General features: G+C 49.2%; 1 protein-coding gene across 2 annotated transcripts; it reads left to right on the forward strand.

Moving 5' to 3' along the window:
* Nucleotides 1-632: 632 nt before the first annotated feature.
* Nucleotides 633-17063, forward strand: LOC101952423 (zinc finger protein 436-like). 2 transcript variants are annotated; one of them, XM_024111763.3, is made up of 5 exons: nucleotides 633-743; nucleotides 6240-6328; nucleotides 7029-7155; nucleotides 14720-14833; nucleotides 15223-17063. In XM_024111763.3, exons 2-5 carry the CDS (start codon nucleotides 6305-6307, stop codon nucleotides 16308-16310), a joined length of 1353 nt encoding a protein of 450 aa, XP_023967531.2. In that variant the 5' UTR covers nucleotides 633-743; nucleotides 6240-6304; the 3' UTR covers nucleotides 16311-17063. The 2 variants fall into 2 exon arrangements, with proteins under 2 accessions (XP_023967531.2, XP_065426787.1); XM_065570715.1 differs by lacking the exon at nucleotides 633-743 and adding an exon at nucleotides 763-986.
* Nucleotides 17064-18441: the final 1378 nt, after the last annotated feature.

Raw genomic sequence — 18441 nt, forward strand, 5'->3', positions numbered from 1 at the left:
CAGCCCAGAGCATCCTAGGTGTGCCGAGGAGACGCCAATAACAGGGTCAGTGTGTAATGGTTACACTCAACTTTGAGTCGTGTGCCAATTTCGATGGGATCTCAACACACCTAGGTGTTTTTATTTTATTATAATCGTCACTTTGCGGCCTTGTCTGGCTCAATCTCAATCTTCTCCTTACCCAAGTATATTAACAGTCTCCTTTTATTTTTATTTCCCCCTTTTAGTCCATCTCCCTTTTCTTCATTGCACGATTATTCTAATTTAAGGGAGGCGCAGCAACAAGAACGGACACAAGCCTTTTGCTGCCCGGTTCGGTGCCCTTCAAGCAGGACGAGAGCCCAAACACCTCCTGGAGCAGGCACGGGGACACTGCAGCCCCTGAGATACAGATACACGTTCCCAAGGAGGGATAGCTCAGTGGTTTGAGCATTGGCCTGGGTTGTGAGTTGAATCCTTGAGGGGGCCATTTGGGGACTGGTCCTGCTTGGAGTAGGGGGTTGGACTAGATGACCTCCTGAGGTCCCTTCCAACCCTATGATTCTAAGGCTCGCTGTCTTCCTCAAGTGACAGACGGGTGATACCTCCGCCTCCTTCATGCCTGGCAGGAAGAAGACACTTATGTGCATTCCCTTGGGAGGCGGGGGGAGCTGGGAGACCATGGACACGACGGGGGGGGGGGGATATTTACCCAGAGCTCAGGGGTGATGCAGTAGAAAAGAACCGGGCGCTGCGTTCCCCAGGTATTTCTCCTTATCCCCCTTCAGTCTCTCTCTCCTTTTCCCACCGCACCCCGGAGACTTGCTCACTTTCCCGTTCCCAGGGGCGGGCACTCGCCCGTAGCCGGATCGGCCCCTGCAAGTGCTAACAGCAGCCGGAGCCCGGGAGCGGGCCAGTCCGTGCAGGGCTCTGGGACACGGGCTGCAGGAGCAGCGAGGGGGGCTATGAAAGTCCCTGTCCCAGGGAGGGCGGCAGCTGCAGCCCAGGTAGGAGCCGGGGGGGGGGAAGCAGGAAAAACAAGGATCAGAGACACGGGGCAGCAGCTCCGGGGGCGGCGCTGGGAGCGGGGCGGAGCAGCGGCTCCTTCCCCAGCCGGGCCTGCGCCCGGCGGGACTTTCTCCGGCTGGACCCGGCCCAGGCCCGGAGCCGCAGCCGGGGACGGGGCCGGGCAGCGGCGCTGCAGGTCTCAGCCCCCGGGAACGCGCCGGGGCTGGAGGGGGCTGGACAGCGATGGGGCCGCTGCCCCCGGCTCGGTCAGGCTCTGGGGGCGCCGGGGGGGGGGGTCAGGCGGGACATGCTGGAGATGGGGGGGTTGGACCATCTCTGTAGCTAGGAACCCCCGGGGTGACCGGGCTGGTGACAGGGGAGCGGGGCTAATGAACCCCCCTTTGATTTGGCCACGTGTCTCCCCACCAGGGATACAATTCCCCCGGCTTGTCAAAATCCAGGCAGGTGTCTGCCCATCTCTCCAGTTACTGACCCTGTCTCTAGGCTCCGCCTCCAGATTTTACCCCATTTTCTCTTATAGTCTCCCATGTCCATTTACAAATCTCCTCCGATGGGGGATATTTTCCCACCCGTTTGACCTGCTGCAAATTGTCCTTTGTTAGGGGGGAAACTGAGTCATTTCCCAGATGGGGCGGGGGTTAGTGGGGGCAGCGTGCAGAACCAGATCTCTGCCAGCAACAAGGCATGGGACGGCCCAGGAAGGAGAAACGGCTGCAAATGGACCCACTCCTGGCTGCTGCCCCCCACAACTGCCCCGGCCCCCAGTCACCTGCGCACCCCTGCCCCCACTGCCGGGGAGTTTTCCTGCTCCGTATCCCCTCACTTGCCCTCTTAACATAGCTCCCCAAACGGCTCCCTGCTGCCCATGTAGACTGGTGGTGGTGAGGACCTCTTCCTTTCAATTTATTAATTGAACTTCCATCTACAGTCCTTGCAGATTTCCCCACGTTTCTCACTTATTTAATATCCGCTTTTGCTGTTTTTCTCAGACGTTATCCAATATTTAGGTTTTGCCCTCTTTCCTCTCCAGTTCTCAAAGATCGATACGATACAGCCTTACATTTGGCCCTGTGTTCTCTCTGCTTCTCTACTCCTAATTTAATGTGTCCTGAGATTTTCCCCTAATTAGAAAATATTAACATACAATCTGCTCACATTTTGCCCATTTCTCAAATTCTTGACTATGGGTAGGAATCCTTGCACGTTGGCTCTTTTATCTCTATTTATCAAATAATAATCTGCAATTCACTCAGATTTTACTACTTTAGCTATTTTCGGACACAAGAAGTAATTCTTCTGCTCTACTGTGAGCTGATTAGCACCCCTGGGGTGGTGTAAAGAAACCGGTTTAAAGGGCCCTTTAAGTCGAAAGAAAGGGCTTCGTCGTGTGAACGTGTCCAGGCTTAATTCAATTTAACGCTGCTAAAGTCGACCTAAACCCGTAGTGTAGACCAGGCCTAGGCCTCAGATGGAGTATTGTGTCCTGTTCTGGGCACCCACACTTCAGGGAAGATGTGGACAAATTGGAGAAAGTCCAGAGAAGAGTAACAAAAATGATTAAAGGTCTAGAAAACATGACCTACGAGGGAAGATTGAAAAACTTGGGTTTGTTTCAGCTGGAGAAGAGATGACTGAGAGGGGACGTGAGAACAGTTTTCAAGTATATAGAAAGTTGTTACAAGGAGGAGGGAGAAAAATTATCCTCTGAGGATAGGACAAGGGTGCTTTAGGTTGGACATTAGGAAAAACTTCCTAACTGTCAGGGTGGTTAAGCACCGGAATAAATTGCCTAGGGACGTTGTGGAATCTCCATCATTGGCAATTCTTAAGAGCAGGTTAGACAAACACCTGTCAGGGATGGTCTAGATCAGGGGGTTCTCAAACTGGGGGTTGCAAGGTAGTTACGTGGGGGTTGCAAGCTGTTAGCTCCATGGGGCTGACAGCCCCAATCTCCACTAAATTACATTTATTCCCCCCCCCATTTTTAATTTATAAGGGGGGTGGGTCACATTCAGAGGCTTGCTGTGTGAAAGGGGTCACCAATACAAAAAGTTTGAAAACCATTGGTCTAGATCAGTGGTTTTCAAACTTTTTTTCTGATGACCCAGTTGAAGAAAATTGTTGATGCCCATGATCCAACGGAGCTGGGGATGAGGGGTTTGGGGTGTGTGTGTGGGGGGCTCAGGGCTGGGACAGAGGGTTGGGTGCAGGGGTGAGGGCTGTAGGGTGGGGCTGGGAATGAGGGGTTTGGGATGCAGGAGGGGGATCCAGGTTTGGGGGGGGGGCCTCAGGGCAGGGGGTTGGGGTGTGGGAGGGAGTCAGGGCTCTGGGGTGGGGCTGGGGATGAGGGGTTTGGGGTGCAGGAAGGGGGCTGGGGCAGGGGATTGAGGTGTGGGCTTACCTCTGGCAGCTCCCGGTCAGCGGTGCAGCAGGGGTGCTACGGCAGGCTTCCTGCCTGTCCTGGCACCGCGGACTGCACTGTGCCCTGGAAGTGGCCAGCAGCTAGTCCGGCTCCTAGGCGGAGGCACGCAAGCAGCTCCACGCACCTCTCGCCCGCAGGCACAGCCCCCCGCAGCTCCCATTGGCTGGGAATCGGCCAATGGGAGTGCAGAGCCAGTGCTCGGGGCGGGGGCAGAGTGCGGAGCCCCCTGGCCCACCCACCTGGGAGTCGGACCTGGTAGGACCTAGCCGGGCAGCACAGCCAACGGGACTTTTAGTGGCCCAGTCGGCGGTGCTGACCAGAACTGCCACAACCCAGTGCCTTAACATTCCGCGATCCAGTACTGGGTCATGACCCACAATTTTAAAACCACTGCTCTAGTTTGTAAAAATTGATCTAAAATTCTTCAGATTTCCACACTTTTCTCTTTAATTACTGAACATTGGTATCAACTCTCAGATTTTGCCTTTTTCATGTAGGAATCCTCTCAGGTTTGGGGATATTTCCCCTGTTTTTTAGCTGCAGCCACTTCCCCTGTGCTGGAGGGAATAGTTGCTTTGAGTCATTTTCCATTCTGGTTGCTGCAGAGGGTTAAACAACCAACTTTCCCCCTCTCATGTTGGTTATTACTTCTCATCTTACTATCCTCTAGGTGCTTACAACTTAATTAATGTTTTAATAATTTGTTCCAGTATCTTTCCAGGTATTGAAGTAACACTTGACTGGTCTTTCATGCTGCAGGTGGTCTTTGTTCCCCCTTTAAACGATAGGTACCATATTTACTCTTCTGGGACCTCACCATGCTCCAGAAGTTCTCAAAGATGACTGCTAATGTTTCCAAAAGCACTTCAGCTACTTCCACAGTTACCCTAGGACGAATTTCATCAGGCCCTGATGACTTTAACACATTGAATTTAGCTAAATAGTCTTTAATCTGTTCTTTCTGTATTGTGAGTTTCTGCTCCTTTCCCCCCATTGTTCATAATTACTGGTTGAAGTGTCTGGTCACAATTCAACTTTTTTGTGTGTGATTATTGAAGCAGAGTGGCATTAAACACCATAGTCTGCCTGATGTCATCTGTTGCTAGCTCTCCTTCCCTGCTAAGCACAGGGCCTACACATTCCTTCACCTTTCTCTTGCTCCTAATATATTTATAGAACTCCTATCTTACTGCCTTTTATGTCCCTTTCTAGGTGTAAATCATTTTGTGATTTTTGTCCCCACAAGTTAGTGCTACTTTTTTGAATCCCTCTTTAGTAATTTGTTCATTTTTCCATTTTTTGAGGCATTCCCTTTTATTTTCCGGTCATTAAAGAGCTCTGGATGGAGCCATAGTGGCCTCTTCCTATCTTTTCTTGACATTTTGATAGTTTGCTGTTGCGCCTTTAATATTTTCTTAGAGAAACTGCCAGGTCTCCTGAATTATTTTTTCCCTTAGATCGGGGTGGGCAAACTTTTTGGCCCGAGGGCCACATCTGGGTGGGGAAATTGTATGCAGGGCCATGAATGCAGGGCTGGGGCGGGGGTTGGGGTGCGTTAGGGAGTGCGGGGTATGGGAGGGGGTGTGGTGTGCAGGAAGGGGCTCAGGGCAGGGGATGTAGAGTGTGGGAGGGATTTGGGATGCAGGCTCCGGCCCGGCGCCGCTTACTTCGAGCGGCGACGGGGTGGCAGCAGCGCGCAGCAGGGCTAAGGCAGGCTCCCTGCCTGCCCTGGCCCCGCGTCGCTCTTGGAAGTGGCCAGCATGTCCGGCAGTGGCTCCTAGAGGTGGGGTGGGGCAGGTGGCTCCACCACGCACTGCCCTTGCCTGTGGGTACCACCCCCGAAGCTCCCATTGGCCGTGGTTCCCTGTTCCCAGCCAATGGGAGCTGCGGGGGTGGTGCCTACAGGCAAGGGCAGCGCACGGAGCCCTCTGCACCTCCCCACCCGCCCGCCCCAGGGGCTGCGGGGACGTGGTGCTGGCCGCTTCCAGGAGCGGCGTGGGGCCAGGGCAGGCAAGGAGCCTGCCTAGCCCTGCTGCACCATGGGGCTAGCAATCCTGCGGGCTGTAGTTTGCCCTCCCCTGCCTTAGATTTCTTGTGTCAAAGGCTGACTTTCAATGGATCGCAACGAGGTAGCTGCTCTGACCCAGAATCAGGTCGTCTACGAATGATTTAGCACAAGGTTCCCCACGAACATGCGGTGCGCAACGAGTGAGAGGCAGCTCCCTTCTGTCTGCACTCCGGTCCCGACACGAATGGCTCTCCTCACCGAGCCCTGCCCCCCAGAAGGGGTAGGGGCGGCTAGCCGGAGCCAACCGACGCTCCACGGCGCTGCTGTATCATTACATTTAGGGGGGATTCTGACTTAGAGGCGTTCAGTCATAATCCCACAGATGGTAGTTTCGCCCCATTGGCTCCTCAGCCAAGAACGTACACCAAATGTCTGAACCTGCGGTTCCTCTCGTACTGAGCAGGATTACTATTTCATGACCACTTTCACCCAGATTGCTTTCCACCTTCTGTTTCATAACCAATCCCCCCCTTTTAGTAAGACTGAAGTGTAAAATGGCTGCCCCCCGATTACTACTTCCATCTTCCGAAACAGACATTCCAAGAACATATTGGACACCGTTTGGCTGGAGAACTTTTCCAGCGGATGTCTGGGTAGTTAATTATGTTTTGAATATTTCTCTTATTTGCATGACGGCATCTAGAACGTCAGTCTGCAGGGAAAGAGGCTGCAGGGAATTGTAATGTGAAATTACTAAGACCTGTTCTGAAATCTCTCCAATTGCCCTTCTTTCCTTGACAGGCTGCAGTGTGACATCCGTGTTTTGCGCCGGATCAGCCCATCCTTCTGTGGGATAGGGAAGGGAAATGGCTGCAACGGAGGCAGATCAGGTAGGGATTATTGGGGAGTGACTGGTGGGTTCCTGCTAGAAGGAGAGGGGCAGTAAATATATAGGAGGTGGGGGCTTCTGGGTGGTTGGTCTGGAGGTGGGAGGTGGAGGAAATATCCAGAGGGGAGAAGGGGAGGGGGACAGGGTGCGACAAAGGTCCTGGGATTTGTTTACTTGGGCCCTAGATTCTAGGAACAGACCCATGGGGTTTGTGGGCGGAAAGTCCTTAATTTATGGAAAAGGAAACAAACCCCCTGGACTGGGCTGGGAAAAGTGACCGGACTCCAGGTGCTGGAGCCTGAACCTACTAGCCAGAGTCTTGTATGAAATATGAAGGAAACACCCACCAGCGATGATTTGGGGAGATGCCCCATCCCCTCCCATCCAACGGCTGGCAATGGGGAGGGTGTTGGGATTCCTACCGGGGCCTGTTCCTGGATCCCCATCTTCTGTATCAGCCTCAGGCTAGGATTTGTGTGATGAATGTGAAGACTCCTGTTGCCTGTGTCTGCTGTACAGGAGAGGGGCTCTCTCTGTCTCCCCTCACCCTGATGCCTCCTGGCTGCGCAGGGCGGGGTCGGTGTGGCACTCTGGTCTTTGTCTACTTCCCTGAGCTGCCATCTGGTTGTCCCTCCTCTCCCGTGACCAGTGGGGTTGTCACTGGGCAGCAGGTACTGAGTAGCAGGTTCTTGCTCTTTCAGGCACCAGTGACCTTCGAGGAGGTGGCCGTGTATGTCACCAAGGAAGAGTGGGCTCTGCTGGACCCCGCTCAGAGAGCCCTCTACAGAGACGTCATGCAGGAGAACTATGAGAATGTGACCTCGCTGGGTAAGGATTCCTGTCCTCTCGGTTCTTAGAAAGGGAATTTAAGATTTAAAGTCCACAACACCAACAATACAACCTTAACTCTGCCCTGGTTCAGCAACACCCTCGACAGGCCAATGACACGTGCAAGCGCTCTACCCTCTCCTGCTACAGAATACTTGGGGAACGGAGCACAGGGGCAGCAGAGCACAAAATCTAACGCCGTCTCTTTGCTCAGGCAAAACTTGGGTGTAGGCCTGGTGTAGCGAACAGAAGCTGAACTCAAATACTGAGCCTACTCCCCACGGACCAGGTCAGACTTCTAAAATGTTACCACCCCTTTACCCTCGCCCTGAGGATTTCTGCTAAGTCACTGCCTTCACTTACCTCTCACTAGGCCCTGGAGACTTCTAGCATGTATGCCACCAGACTGCTGACAAACGCCATGGCAAGGACACACCCTTGTGCGCCTTTACTGACACAACCTACAGTATTCAGCATTTAAATGAGGCACACCTGTTCCATCAAGGTTCACGTGCACCTGTCTTTATATCACAGTCAGAGCTTTGCCAAGCGGCGCCAGCTAATCCCGCCACCATTCCGTGGACATACAGCTGACACAATGCACACAGCTGGAGTACACGCAGAGAAGTGCTGGTATTCAAATATGTAGAACACAACACACACAATGGCATGTTCTCTTAGTCCTTCCTCGTATCGATTATAAATTAATACATTTTAAGGCCAGGAGGGACAATTAGGTCATCTAGTCTGATCTCCTGTATTATACAGGCCATGGAATTGTATCCACTTACTGTTGTATTGAGCTTAATACCTTGTGTTTGACTAAAACATCTTCCAGAAGGGCATGAAGACTTCAGGAGATGGAAAATCTGTCACTTGGTAGTTTGTTAACTTATGCATCACCCTTACTGACCTAAGCTCCAGGACTAGGGGGCAGGGGCAGAGTTAAGGTTGCATTGCAGGGGTGGCGTGGGGTTGAGTTCTTCAGTTCCTGGTTTTCAGAGGTTTTACATTTAGCTACCATCCACATGCTGGAAGGGCATGGGGCCAGCACTGGGCAACCTGAACTCTGCATTTATCTAGTTTATGGATATTTAATTTCCTTGAGTTTTGAATGGACTTTTTGCACTGATGACTGTCACTCGAGTTTTTGTCAGCAAAACCGTGTTGGATAGGGACGTGATAGTGATTTGCAGGCAAAACTTTTATGTGGTCACCAGGCCAAAGTCTCCGTGTGGATTTTAGAGCCCCTTAAGAATAATGTCCTGACTCCAAGATTTCTGGGTTAAGAGCAACATTTCTAAGAGACGCTCCTGCAGAATGTCAGAAAAATCCACCACACACATTTCCCTGAAAGCTGTCAGTGATGGGGTCACCAATCCAAACGAAAGCTGTCAGATTCAAATGCATTGGTGGAGCTCAGGTTCCATGGGCCACATCACGTCCTCCTGAGCCTACGAGTTAGTATGAGAACCGATTGCTCTGGCCGCTCAGAGCCTCAGTCTCGCGTGCATTTCAATCTCTTTGACCAGGGGTTCTCAAACTGGGGGTCAGGACACCTCAGGGGGTCGCCAGGTTATTACATGGGCGGGGTCGCGAGCTGTCAGCCTCCACCCCAAACCCCACTTTGCCTCCAGCATTTATAATGGTGTTAAATATATAAAAAGTGTTTATAATTTGTAAGGGGGGGTCACACTCAGAGGCTTGCTGTATGAAAGGGGTCACCAGTCCAAACGTTTGAGAGCCCCTGTCTTTGACTCATCAGTTTGGCTTGTGCCAGTCTTAAGTTTCAAACTCTACAATATTTAACTTTTTCAGTGCTGCTTCCTCAAAGAGGCAGTGGGGGCCGTGGACTAGCTGAGATAAATGCCAAGTGACTGAGATTAGTCAGGGAACCATTAGAAAACTAGGGTTTTGGAGCGGAGCCCAGAGCTGGAGCGCGGAGCAGTGAGCTGCGGGTTTTTGCCCTGGAGCTGGAGCAGAACCGGAGCACAGCTCCAAAGCCCGGCGGTTTGAGTCCAAGGTCTGCAAGGAAGTGTTTATAAGAGCAAAGTGATTTTTGTAAAAAAGCTGCTTTTAGGGGGGCTGTATCTCAGGTACTTCTTGATCAAATAACCCCATCTTTGGACCACTAACCCTGCCCTGCACCCCGAGGAAGCAGGCGGATGGAGGGAGTCAGGGGAGGCACTCCTGGGAACGGTGTGAGTGGGAGAGTGGAGAGTGGGAACGGGGACAAGCGGATGGAGGGCCCAGCAGTGGTGCTGTTCTAGAGGAGGGTTGGGTAGAAGATCCATTTTACATGGGAGTGGGGAATGCTGGGGTAGAAGCATGGGGGAGGGAAGGGGTTGGGGAGTGGTTGCTCTAGGGAGCATGGAGGGTCTGGTGAGGCTGGGAAGGGAGGTTTCAGGGAGAGAGATTTGGGGCACTCCACTGAGACTGCTTTTGCCAAGGTCTCTAATAACTGTTAGCTAGGCAAATCTTAGAGCCAGTACTCCATCCTCATCCTCCTTGGCCCATCAGCCACCTTTAACACCACTGACCACGGTCCTTTTCTTGAAATCTGATCTTCAGTTAGCCTCTCCTGATTCTCCTCCTACCTCTCTAATCTCCCCTCCAGTGGGGCCTCAGGAGAGCCCTCCTCATCCCCTCCCAGCATCTGAGGGGGATTCACAGGGTTACCAAGCGAGGTTATGGAATCCCTGTAATTTGAGTTTTTTTGAGAACAGGTGAGATAAACACCTCTCAGGGATTTGTTCCTGCTTTAGGGCTGAAGGATGGACTAGATGACCGTTTGACGATGCTTTCTACCCCTACAAGTCCAAGATTTTATGATTCTTTATCCTATCCCTTTGCTATATCTTTGTCTCCCTCTGGAGAATGTGAGGATTCAATTAGTATTTTTTTTTTTTAATAAATGCATGAGTCAGCTTCTCCTCCCACTTTGCCTTTTTACCCACTGCTGTGAATGAGTTTCTTCCTCTTATGGGACAGGGGAACAGCGGTTGTTGAAGTAACGTGGGCTTCTGTATATTGGCATGGAGACACTATCAATAATTGTCCACATCGGAATAGAGCACCTTGGAGAGACAATGGAAGACCCAAGGACTAGATATTAACTTGTAATGACTGTGATTCAAGGGTAGCAGAACGTGGGAACACAATGGGACTGCAATTTAGGATTAGGTTACAAAAGACAAAAAGCTTGCTGCTGGCCAGGGCAAAAAGACCAAGAGAGGGAGACAGAGAGAAAGGTGAAATCGAGGAGGCTTTGGGAAAGCCAGACAGATGACTCTTGCAAAATGAACTTCGAGTTCAGTTTTGTTTTCCCAGACTAACCTATGGATCTTCAAATGCTGTATTCCAGTGCCTAATCAATGCCTAATCTTGTTCTGAAAAGGCGGAATTGCATTGCTGCAAATACCTACTGGTTGCAGCATCCAACAGAGTGAGTGTTTTGCAGGAGTCTGAAATCATTTGCACTTTCTGGAAAAGGGCCTGTCTCAGAGTTGTGGAGCTGTGGGATCACCCTTGTGAAACGCTACTCCTAGGGTGTAGCACACTATGGGTATGTCTACTCTGCCTTCCAGCCTGGGTCCATAGACTTGCACCAGTGGGCTAAACATAACTGTATAGATGTTGTCGATTGGGCTGGAGCTCAGTCAATCAAGCCAAGGGTGGGCTTGAGAGCCTGAGCTTCAGCCTGAGCCACCATGTCCAAGAAATGTCTACACGGATTTTTTGAATGTGCTAAGATTAGCATCACTAACGAACGTCTGGGGATCCAGGCTGATGGGCTCGCTCCCTGATGCAGTGTAGATATAATGGGGGCAGAGACTGTATAAAAACTGGCGCATCTAAGACCTTGTAAAACCATCTTCCCTGTCAAAGCCCTTCATGGCCTCATCCCTTCCTTGCGAATCAACTCTCATTTGGTACTGAGGTGCCAATTCCCACCTCTGATTAGCCCGTGGTGCCATCCTTCATCACCCACTTGTGAAGTCTTAAAACATGCTCCTTCATGGACATGGAAAATTATAATCGGGTGATAGGAACAACAAGAGGGAAATCAGTGGGGGAACCTGCTCAACGTCTAGATGTCTATACACAAATCCAAAGAGTGCGGGTAAGAAAGAAGAAGAATTGGAAATATTAGTACATAAACTAAATGATGACTTAATTGGCATCACAGAGACTTGGTGGGATAAGTGTCATGACACAAATATTGGTATAAAGGTGTACAGCTTGTTCAGGGAGGACAGGCAGGGTAAAAAGGGAGGAGGTGTTGCCTTCTAAATCAAGAATGTATCCACCTGTTCTGAGCTGCAAAAGCAGGTGGGAGCCAGACCACTTGATAGTCTCCGGGCAAAGATAAAAGTGGTTAAAAAATAGGGTATCCTCATGGTAGGGGTCTACTATAGACCACCAAATCAGGAAGAGGAGGTGCATGAGGCATTTCTGAACAAATCACAGAAATATCCAAAACAAATAAGGACAAGGGACTTCAAAAAAGCAGACTTTAACCAACTCAGAACTGGTAGGTACGGGAAGTCGTATGGGAAGAAAATCTAAGGGAAAAGGAGTTCTGGAGAGCTGGCAGTTTCTTATGGTGACAATATTAAATGTGCAACTGTGACAATAATAAACGTGCAACTGTCGGGGGGAGGGATAGCTCAGTGGTTTGAGCATTGGCCTGCTAAACCCAGGGTTGTGAGTTCAATCCTTGAGGTGGCCACTTAGGGATCTGGGGCAAAAATCAGTACTTGGTCCTGCTAGTGAAGGCAGGGGGCTGGACTCAATGACCTTTCAAGGTCCCTTCCAGTTCTAGGAGATGGGATATCTCCATTAATAATAAAAAAAAAAACCTATCCTAATGTGAAGGAAAGATGGGCAGTATATTAACAGATCAATGTGACTCTATCAGGAGCTCTTTACCGAGCTGACAATCCAAAACCGAGCTGACAATCCAAAAAGAATCTCTCAAAAAGTTGAAACGTGGACCAGTTGGTAAGGATGAGTACAAAGGATAGCCCAAGCATGTAGAAACAAATTTAGAAAGGCACAAAATGAGTGATACCTAGCAAGGGACATAAAAGGCAATAAGAAGAATTTATTCAAAACTTTGGGAGCAAGAGAAAGATGAAGGAAAGTGTAGGTCCTCTACTTTGCAGGGAAGAAGAGCTAATAACTAATGACATCAAGAAAGCTGAGGTGTTTAATGCCTATTTTACTTCAGTCTTTATTAGAGAGGTTAATGGGGACCAAATACTCAACACAAAAAAGGGGGAAGGAATGCAAACCAAAATAGGGAACAAACAGGTTCAAGAATACTTAAGGCTATGTCTGCACCTCTAAAAGGTGCACTGTGTAGCCGCTGTTTGTCAGCTCTCCCAATGAGCCGCGTTAGCTTTGTCGGCAACAGAGCATTGTTCACACCGGCCCTTGTCGTCGGCAAAACTTTTGTCTTTTTCGGGGGGGGAGGGTGTTTTTTAACACCTCTGAAAGACAAAAGTTTTGTCATTCAGTTGCCAGTGTAGACATAGCCTTAGGGCTTGTCTACACTCACATTTTATAGCGTTCTAACTTGCTGGCTCAGAGGTGTGAAAAATCACCCCCCTGAGCGCAGCAAGTCTGAGCGCTTAAAGCGCTCGTGTAGACAGGCTCCGAGCGCTGGGAGCTGCGCTCCCAGCACTCGGAGCTAATCCCCTCATGGCGATGAATTACCAGAGACCTCTCTCCCAGCGCTCGTGCGCGACCACACTCGCACTTCAAAGCGCTGCTGTGGGAGCATTTCCACGGCAGTGCTTTGAAGTTTCCAGTGTAGACATGCCCTTAGATAAGTTTGATGGATTCAAGTTGCAGGGCCTGATGAAATTCACACTAGGGTACTTAAGGAACTAACTGAATCAATCCTGGAACCTTTAGCAATTATCGCGGAGAACTTCTGGAGAATGGGTGAGGTCCCAGAAGAGTGGAGAAGGGGCAAACTTAGTACTTGTCTTCTTTAAAAGGGAACAAAAAGGGCTCGGAGAATTATAGACTAGTAGGCAGACTAACTTTGGTAGCTGGAAAGATACTGGAACAAATTATTAAACAATCAACTTGTAAGTACCTAGAGGATAGTAATGTGATAAGTTATAGCCAGCATAGATTTGTCAAGAACAAATTGTAGCAAACCAACCTAATTTCCTTCTTTGACAAGGTTACTGGCCTAGTGGATGAAGGGAAGCAGTAGATGTGATATATTTAGGACGGATTTTGAGACTGTCATGAGGGACTTTCTTATATACAAACTAGGGAAATGTGGTCTCGATGCAATTTATATAAGGTGGGTGAACAACTGGTTGAAAGACTGTATTTAAAGAGTAGTTATTAATGGTTTGCTGTCAAATTGGAAGAATGTATCTAGTGTGGTCCTGCAGGTGTTTGATCTGGGGTCTAGTACTATAAAATACTTTCACTGATGATTTTGATAATGGAGTAGAGAGTATGTTTATAAAATTTGCAGATGACACTAAGATGGGAGGAGTTGCAATCACTTTGGAGTACAGGATTAGAATTCAAATTAGAATTCAGCTGATCTGAATTCAACATTCAGTAAAGAGATGTGCAAAGTACTACACTGAGAAAGAGAAAAATCAAATGCATCACTACAAAATGGGGAATGGCTAGGTAGGGCAGTAGTACAACTGAAAGGGATCTGGGGGTTATAGAAGATCACAAATTGGAATACAAGTCAACAATGTGATGCAGATGCAAAAAAAAGGATAATATTGTTCTGATCTTGTATATAAGACATGGGAAGTAATTGTCCTGTTCCACTTGGCACTGGTGAGGCCTTGGCTAGAGTACCCTCTCCAATTCTGAATGCCACTCTTTCAGAAAGATGTGGACAAATTGGAGAGAGTCCAGAGTACAGCAACAAAAATGATAAAATATTTGGAACACTTGACCTCTGAGAAAAAGTTTTAAAAATGGGGCATAGTTACTCTTGAGAAAAAAAAAAACTAAGGGGGGATTTGATACAGTCTTCAAAACTGTTAAGTGCTATTCTAAAGAGGACAGTAATCAATTTTTCTCCGTGTTCACTGAAGGTAGGATGAGATGTGATGGGCTTAATCTGCAGCAAGGGAGATGTAGATTAGATATTAGGAAAAACTTTCTAACTCTAAGGGTAGTTAAGCTCCGGAATAGGCTTTCTGTCCCCTACCTGATGTCTCTGACTGCCCCCACTCAGGTGTCGGGCCTCGTGTCTTTCCCTCTTCTGCAGTGCATCTGGGCCTCTCTGTGTCAGTAAGACGTAGTTCCAGGGGGGACTTCCCCCCTGGCTGGAGTCTCCCCTTCCTGGGAAATGGAGTTACCTTCTCTGGGTTTCAGGAGCTCCTTTGATGCTGAATATCTGGCTGTGTCCCCCCCCAGTGGAGGTGGAGATCGTTAAATCCCTCATAAGCAGAGTGTCCTGGGATTTTACTCTGTTAAAATGGGCTGGGGTTAAAATAATGGAACTTTTTTGGGTGACAAATGTCCCATGAATTCACGTGAATTCATTTCTCTTTCCATTGAGCAGGGTTTGCAGCTTCCAAACCTGATGTGATCGCCCATCTGGAACGAGGGGACGAGCCGTGGCTATTAGAGCTCCAGGGCTCTGAGGAAAGAGAGATCCTGGGAGTCACCTGCCAAAGTGAGGAGTCATTAAACCAACTGAAAACCTGTCAGTGCCAGCAGGGAACAGCTGGGCTTCTCTGCAAAGCCCTTGTGAGCTCTCTGAGTAAATCAGGATTGTCCCCAGCGGGCATCATATCTTCTAGCTACATATTGCTCATGGCTTCCGACCCTTCCTGACTGACCCCTGGCAGTAGTTCCCTCCATTCCCCCTCTTCCCTGGGATGTGTGGGTGGGATATGGAAGCAGAATTGATCCTGCTCCTCGCCACCCTGTGGGGAAGAGTTTGGGGGAATTCAGTCCTAATATGTGTCGTCCTCCCCCCGCGTCTCTCCGGCTGTTATTTTTGATTGTTCTCCACGTTTCCATCCCTGTTTCTGAGGCGTCTCCCTTTTTCTGTCCCGGCAGGTGGCAAGTTGGTGAGTGAGAAAGAGGAGCAGAATCCTCAAATGCCACCACGTGCGGCCAGATCCCAAAGGAATGTGTCCTGCAATCATGAGCAGGGAAAATCCTGTGAGCATCAGCGCAAGTCAGAGAAGGGGCAGGAAAACCAGTCAAGGGAGAAAGTTGGTAAATTTGTTAATTATCAGGGAACTCAGAAGGGTCTCAAGGAAACCAAAGCCCAGCAGAGCATCCCGGCGGGAGAGAGAAATAACACATGCTCTGAGTGTGGGAAAAACTTCCACAGCCACTCACACCTTATTAGACATGAGAGAATCCATAGCGGAGAGAGACCCTACGAATGCTGTGAGTGTGGGAAAAGCTTCACTCAGCGCGCGCACCTTCTTACACATTGGAGACTCCACACAGAAGAGAGCCCCTATGAATGCCATCAGTGCGGAAAAAGCTTCAAGGAGAGATCAAACCTTCTTACACATCAAAGAATCCACACAGGGGAGAGACCCTACGAATGCTGTGAGTGCGGGAAAAACTTCAGTCATCGCTCAGCCCTCGTTGTACATCAGAGGATCCATACAGGAGAGAGACCCTACAGATGCTGTGACTGCGAGAAAAACTTCAGTTCCCAGTCAGACCTTATTAAACATCATAGAATCCACACCGGGGAGAAACCCTATGAGTGCAGTGAGTGTGGGGAAAACTTCACCCAGAGTTCTGCCCTTATTACACATCAGAGGATCCACACAGGGGAGAGACCCTATGCATGCTGTGAGTGCGGGAAAACCTTCAATCATAGCTCTGCCCTTGTTACCCATCAAAGGATCCATACAGGAGAAAGACCTTACAGATGCTGTGACTGCGGGAAAAACTTCATTTACTGCTCAGACCTTATTAAACATCAGAGGATCCACACAGGGGAGAGACCCTATGAATGTTGCGAGTGTGGGAAAACCTTCACTCTGAGCTCACACCTTATTGCACATCAGAGGATCCACACAGGGGAGAGACCCTATGCGTGCTGTGAATGTGGAAAAACCTTCAGTCAGAGCTCACACCTTATTAAACACCAAAGGATCCACACAAGAGAGAGACCCTAGGAATGCTCTGAGTGTGGGAAGTGCTTCCATCATAGCTCAGCCCTTATCATCAGAGAAGCTGCAAGGGAGAGAAACACCGTTACAAAATTGTCTAAGGCAGAGAAAAGTTTTTTTTCACCCTTTTACACTTTTGCTGTTTCCCACATTGTGAACGTTAAGGCTGTTTGCAGCATTTGCGTCACCGTGGTCTCTCAACTTCTTCAGCTGAATTGCCCTCTCTTCCCTTTGGCCGCTCACCCTTCCTTAAGGTGAATCCCGTGGTCCTATTTATCAACTCCTAGGTCATGGAAATGTGTCCACCTCCGACAGGAATATCCATCAGCTCCAGGTGGGGAAAACGGGTGACCGCAACTAGCTACATTGAGGTTAAATCTACCTGGGCTTTGTTCCCGTTATGATTTTCCATGGAGTTAGCTAGCGAGCGTTAGCTATCCTGATGTAAAAGACAACTATTCTTGCACTAAAAAAAATAGTCCACAGATAGTCACTGGGCTAATCCGGTATGTTTCTTCATGACTTGACATAACCTCCATCACTTTTCCTAGTCTAAACAAACCCGCAGCATCACGTTTATACTCGTCTTTCCACTGAAAAGTGATTGTTAGTCACCCAGTTCCCTGACTGGGGACAGATTGACTCATTCTCAGGTCTTCTCACATTGCACTGGGTTCTGCTGAAGAGCAGTTATTCTTGTAGCATGTTTCTCATGTAAATATATTTAAATATAATAAAGAGCAGGAGGAGGGGAAAAAAGTGTTTTTTCAGCTGCTGTGACACCCGAAGATGCTGGGGTGAGTCGGAGGGATTCCCATCTTCCTCGTCACCCCAGCAGTGTTGCCTTCTTGCTGAGCTACTTGCGGTTTATCTTCTCCACGTTGGACACCTCCCCGAGTGTCATGTGGTGCAGCGTTCTCGGCTCTCTGTGCTTGGGAAGCATCCTTTGATGTCTTTGGTCTTAAAACATATTCATTTAGGGCTGGAGATGAAAGTGTCACAGATCTGGGAGGTTTCAGAGGGGTAGCCATGTTAGTCTGTATCCGCAAAAAGAACGAGGAGGACTTGTGGCACCTTAGAGACTAACAAAATTATTTGGGCATAAGCCCATTTCGTGGGCTAAAACCCACTTCATCGGATGCATGCAGTGAAAATACAGCAGGAAGATATATATACACAGAGAACATGAAAAAATGGGTGTTGCCATACCAACTATTAGTCTGTTAGTCTATGAGATGCCACAGGACTCTTTGCTGCTTTTACAGATCCAGACTAACACGGCTACCCCTCTGATATTATGTCTATATAACCTTAGTCCTAAAAGCCCCAGTCACACACACTGTGTCCCTGTTGTTTTAAGTGCTGTACAAACACTGAACAGTCCTAGGCTGGAAGAGCTGACAAGCCAGACAGACAGGGTGGGGGAAGGGTAGCCCGTACCAGCAGAGCGAACAACGTGACAGCAGCAACTGGCGTGTTAATGTCACCATGTTTTCTTTTTGCTGGGTTGAATTACAATGTGACCAGCTAAAGGGGAGGGACAGGGACATTGAACGGATGGGGTGAGGGGGGAAGGGGTGTGGAGAACAGGGTAAGACAAGTGACGGGAAGGTGAAGAGATCAGGAGGGAGGTGAACAAGGTAAGAGGACTGAGGGCTCAGACAAGCCCTCAGCACAGGGCAGAGGAAGCCCAGTCAAAAACTGGTCTTTGAACCTCCAGAAATCTCCTATTTTGCTGCTTCTGCTCCGACTGGCTGGGGTTTCAGACTGGCTGGTTGTGCTCTTCAAAGCGTCCCCTATGACACCGCCCCCCAGGAGAGAACAATGGGACTTCAGGGAGCTCGAGTGTTACCCCGGAATTTGATATTCCTGTGTGTTACCCCAGAATTTGACAGTACTGCAGTCAGCAATTTTGTAGGGTCAGACACTCAAAACAAAACATGACAGAGCTAGGAAAATCTTAGGCCCTGAGAGGCAAGGCCAAATAACTGCATGTTTGCTGGTTTGCTGTCAGAATGAGAGGATGGGATAAGTGAATGTATTATACGAATAGCAGGAATGTTTGACGGACCGACCTTGATCTTGAGCCTCTCTGACACCATTATATGTTTAGTTATTGTTATGAATAGAAATGTTT

Source organism: Chrysemys picta, chromosome 17, assembly GCF_011386835.1.
Source record: "Chrysemys picta bellii isolate R12L10 chromosome 17, ASM1138683v2, whole genome shotgun sequence".
NCBI classification, from domain to species: domain Eukaryota; kingdom Metazoa; phylum Chordata; order Testudines; family Emydidae; genus Chrysemys; species Chrysemys picta.

Coding starts and splice junctions, on each gene's coding strand:
- LOC101952423 (XM_024111763.3), top strand. CDS start 6,305: ATGGCTGCAACGGAGGCAGATCAG. Junction 6,329..7,028: donor CTGCAACGGAGGCAGATCAG/GTAGGGATTATT, acceptor TTGCTCTTTCAG/GCACCAGTGACCTTCGAGGA. Junction 14,834..15,222: donor CCTGGGAGTCACCTGCCAAA/GTGAGGAGTCAT, acceptor CTGTCCCGGCAG/GTGGCAAGTTGGTGAGTGAG.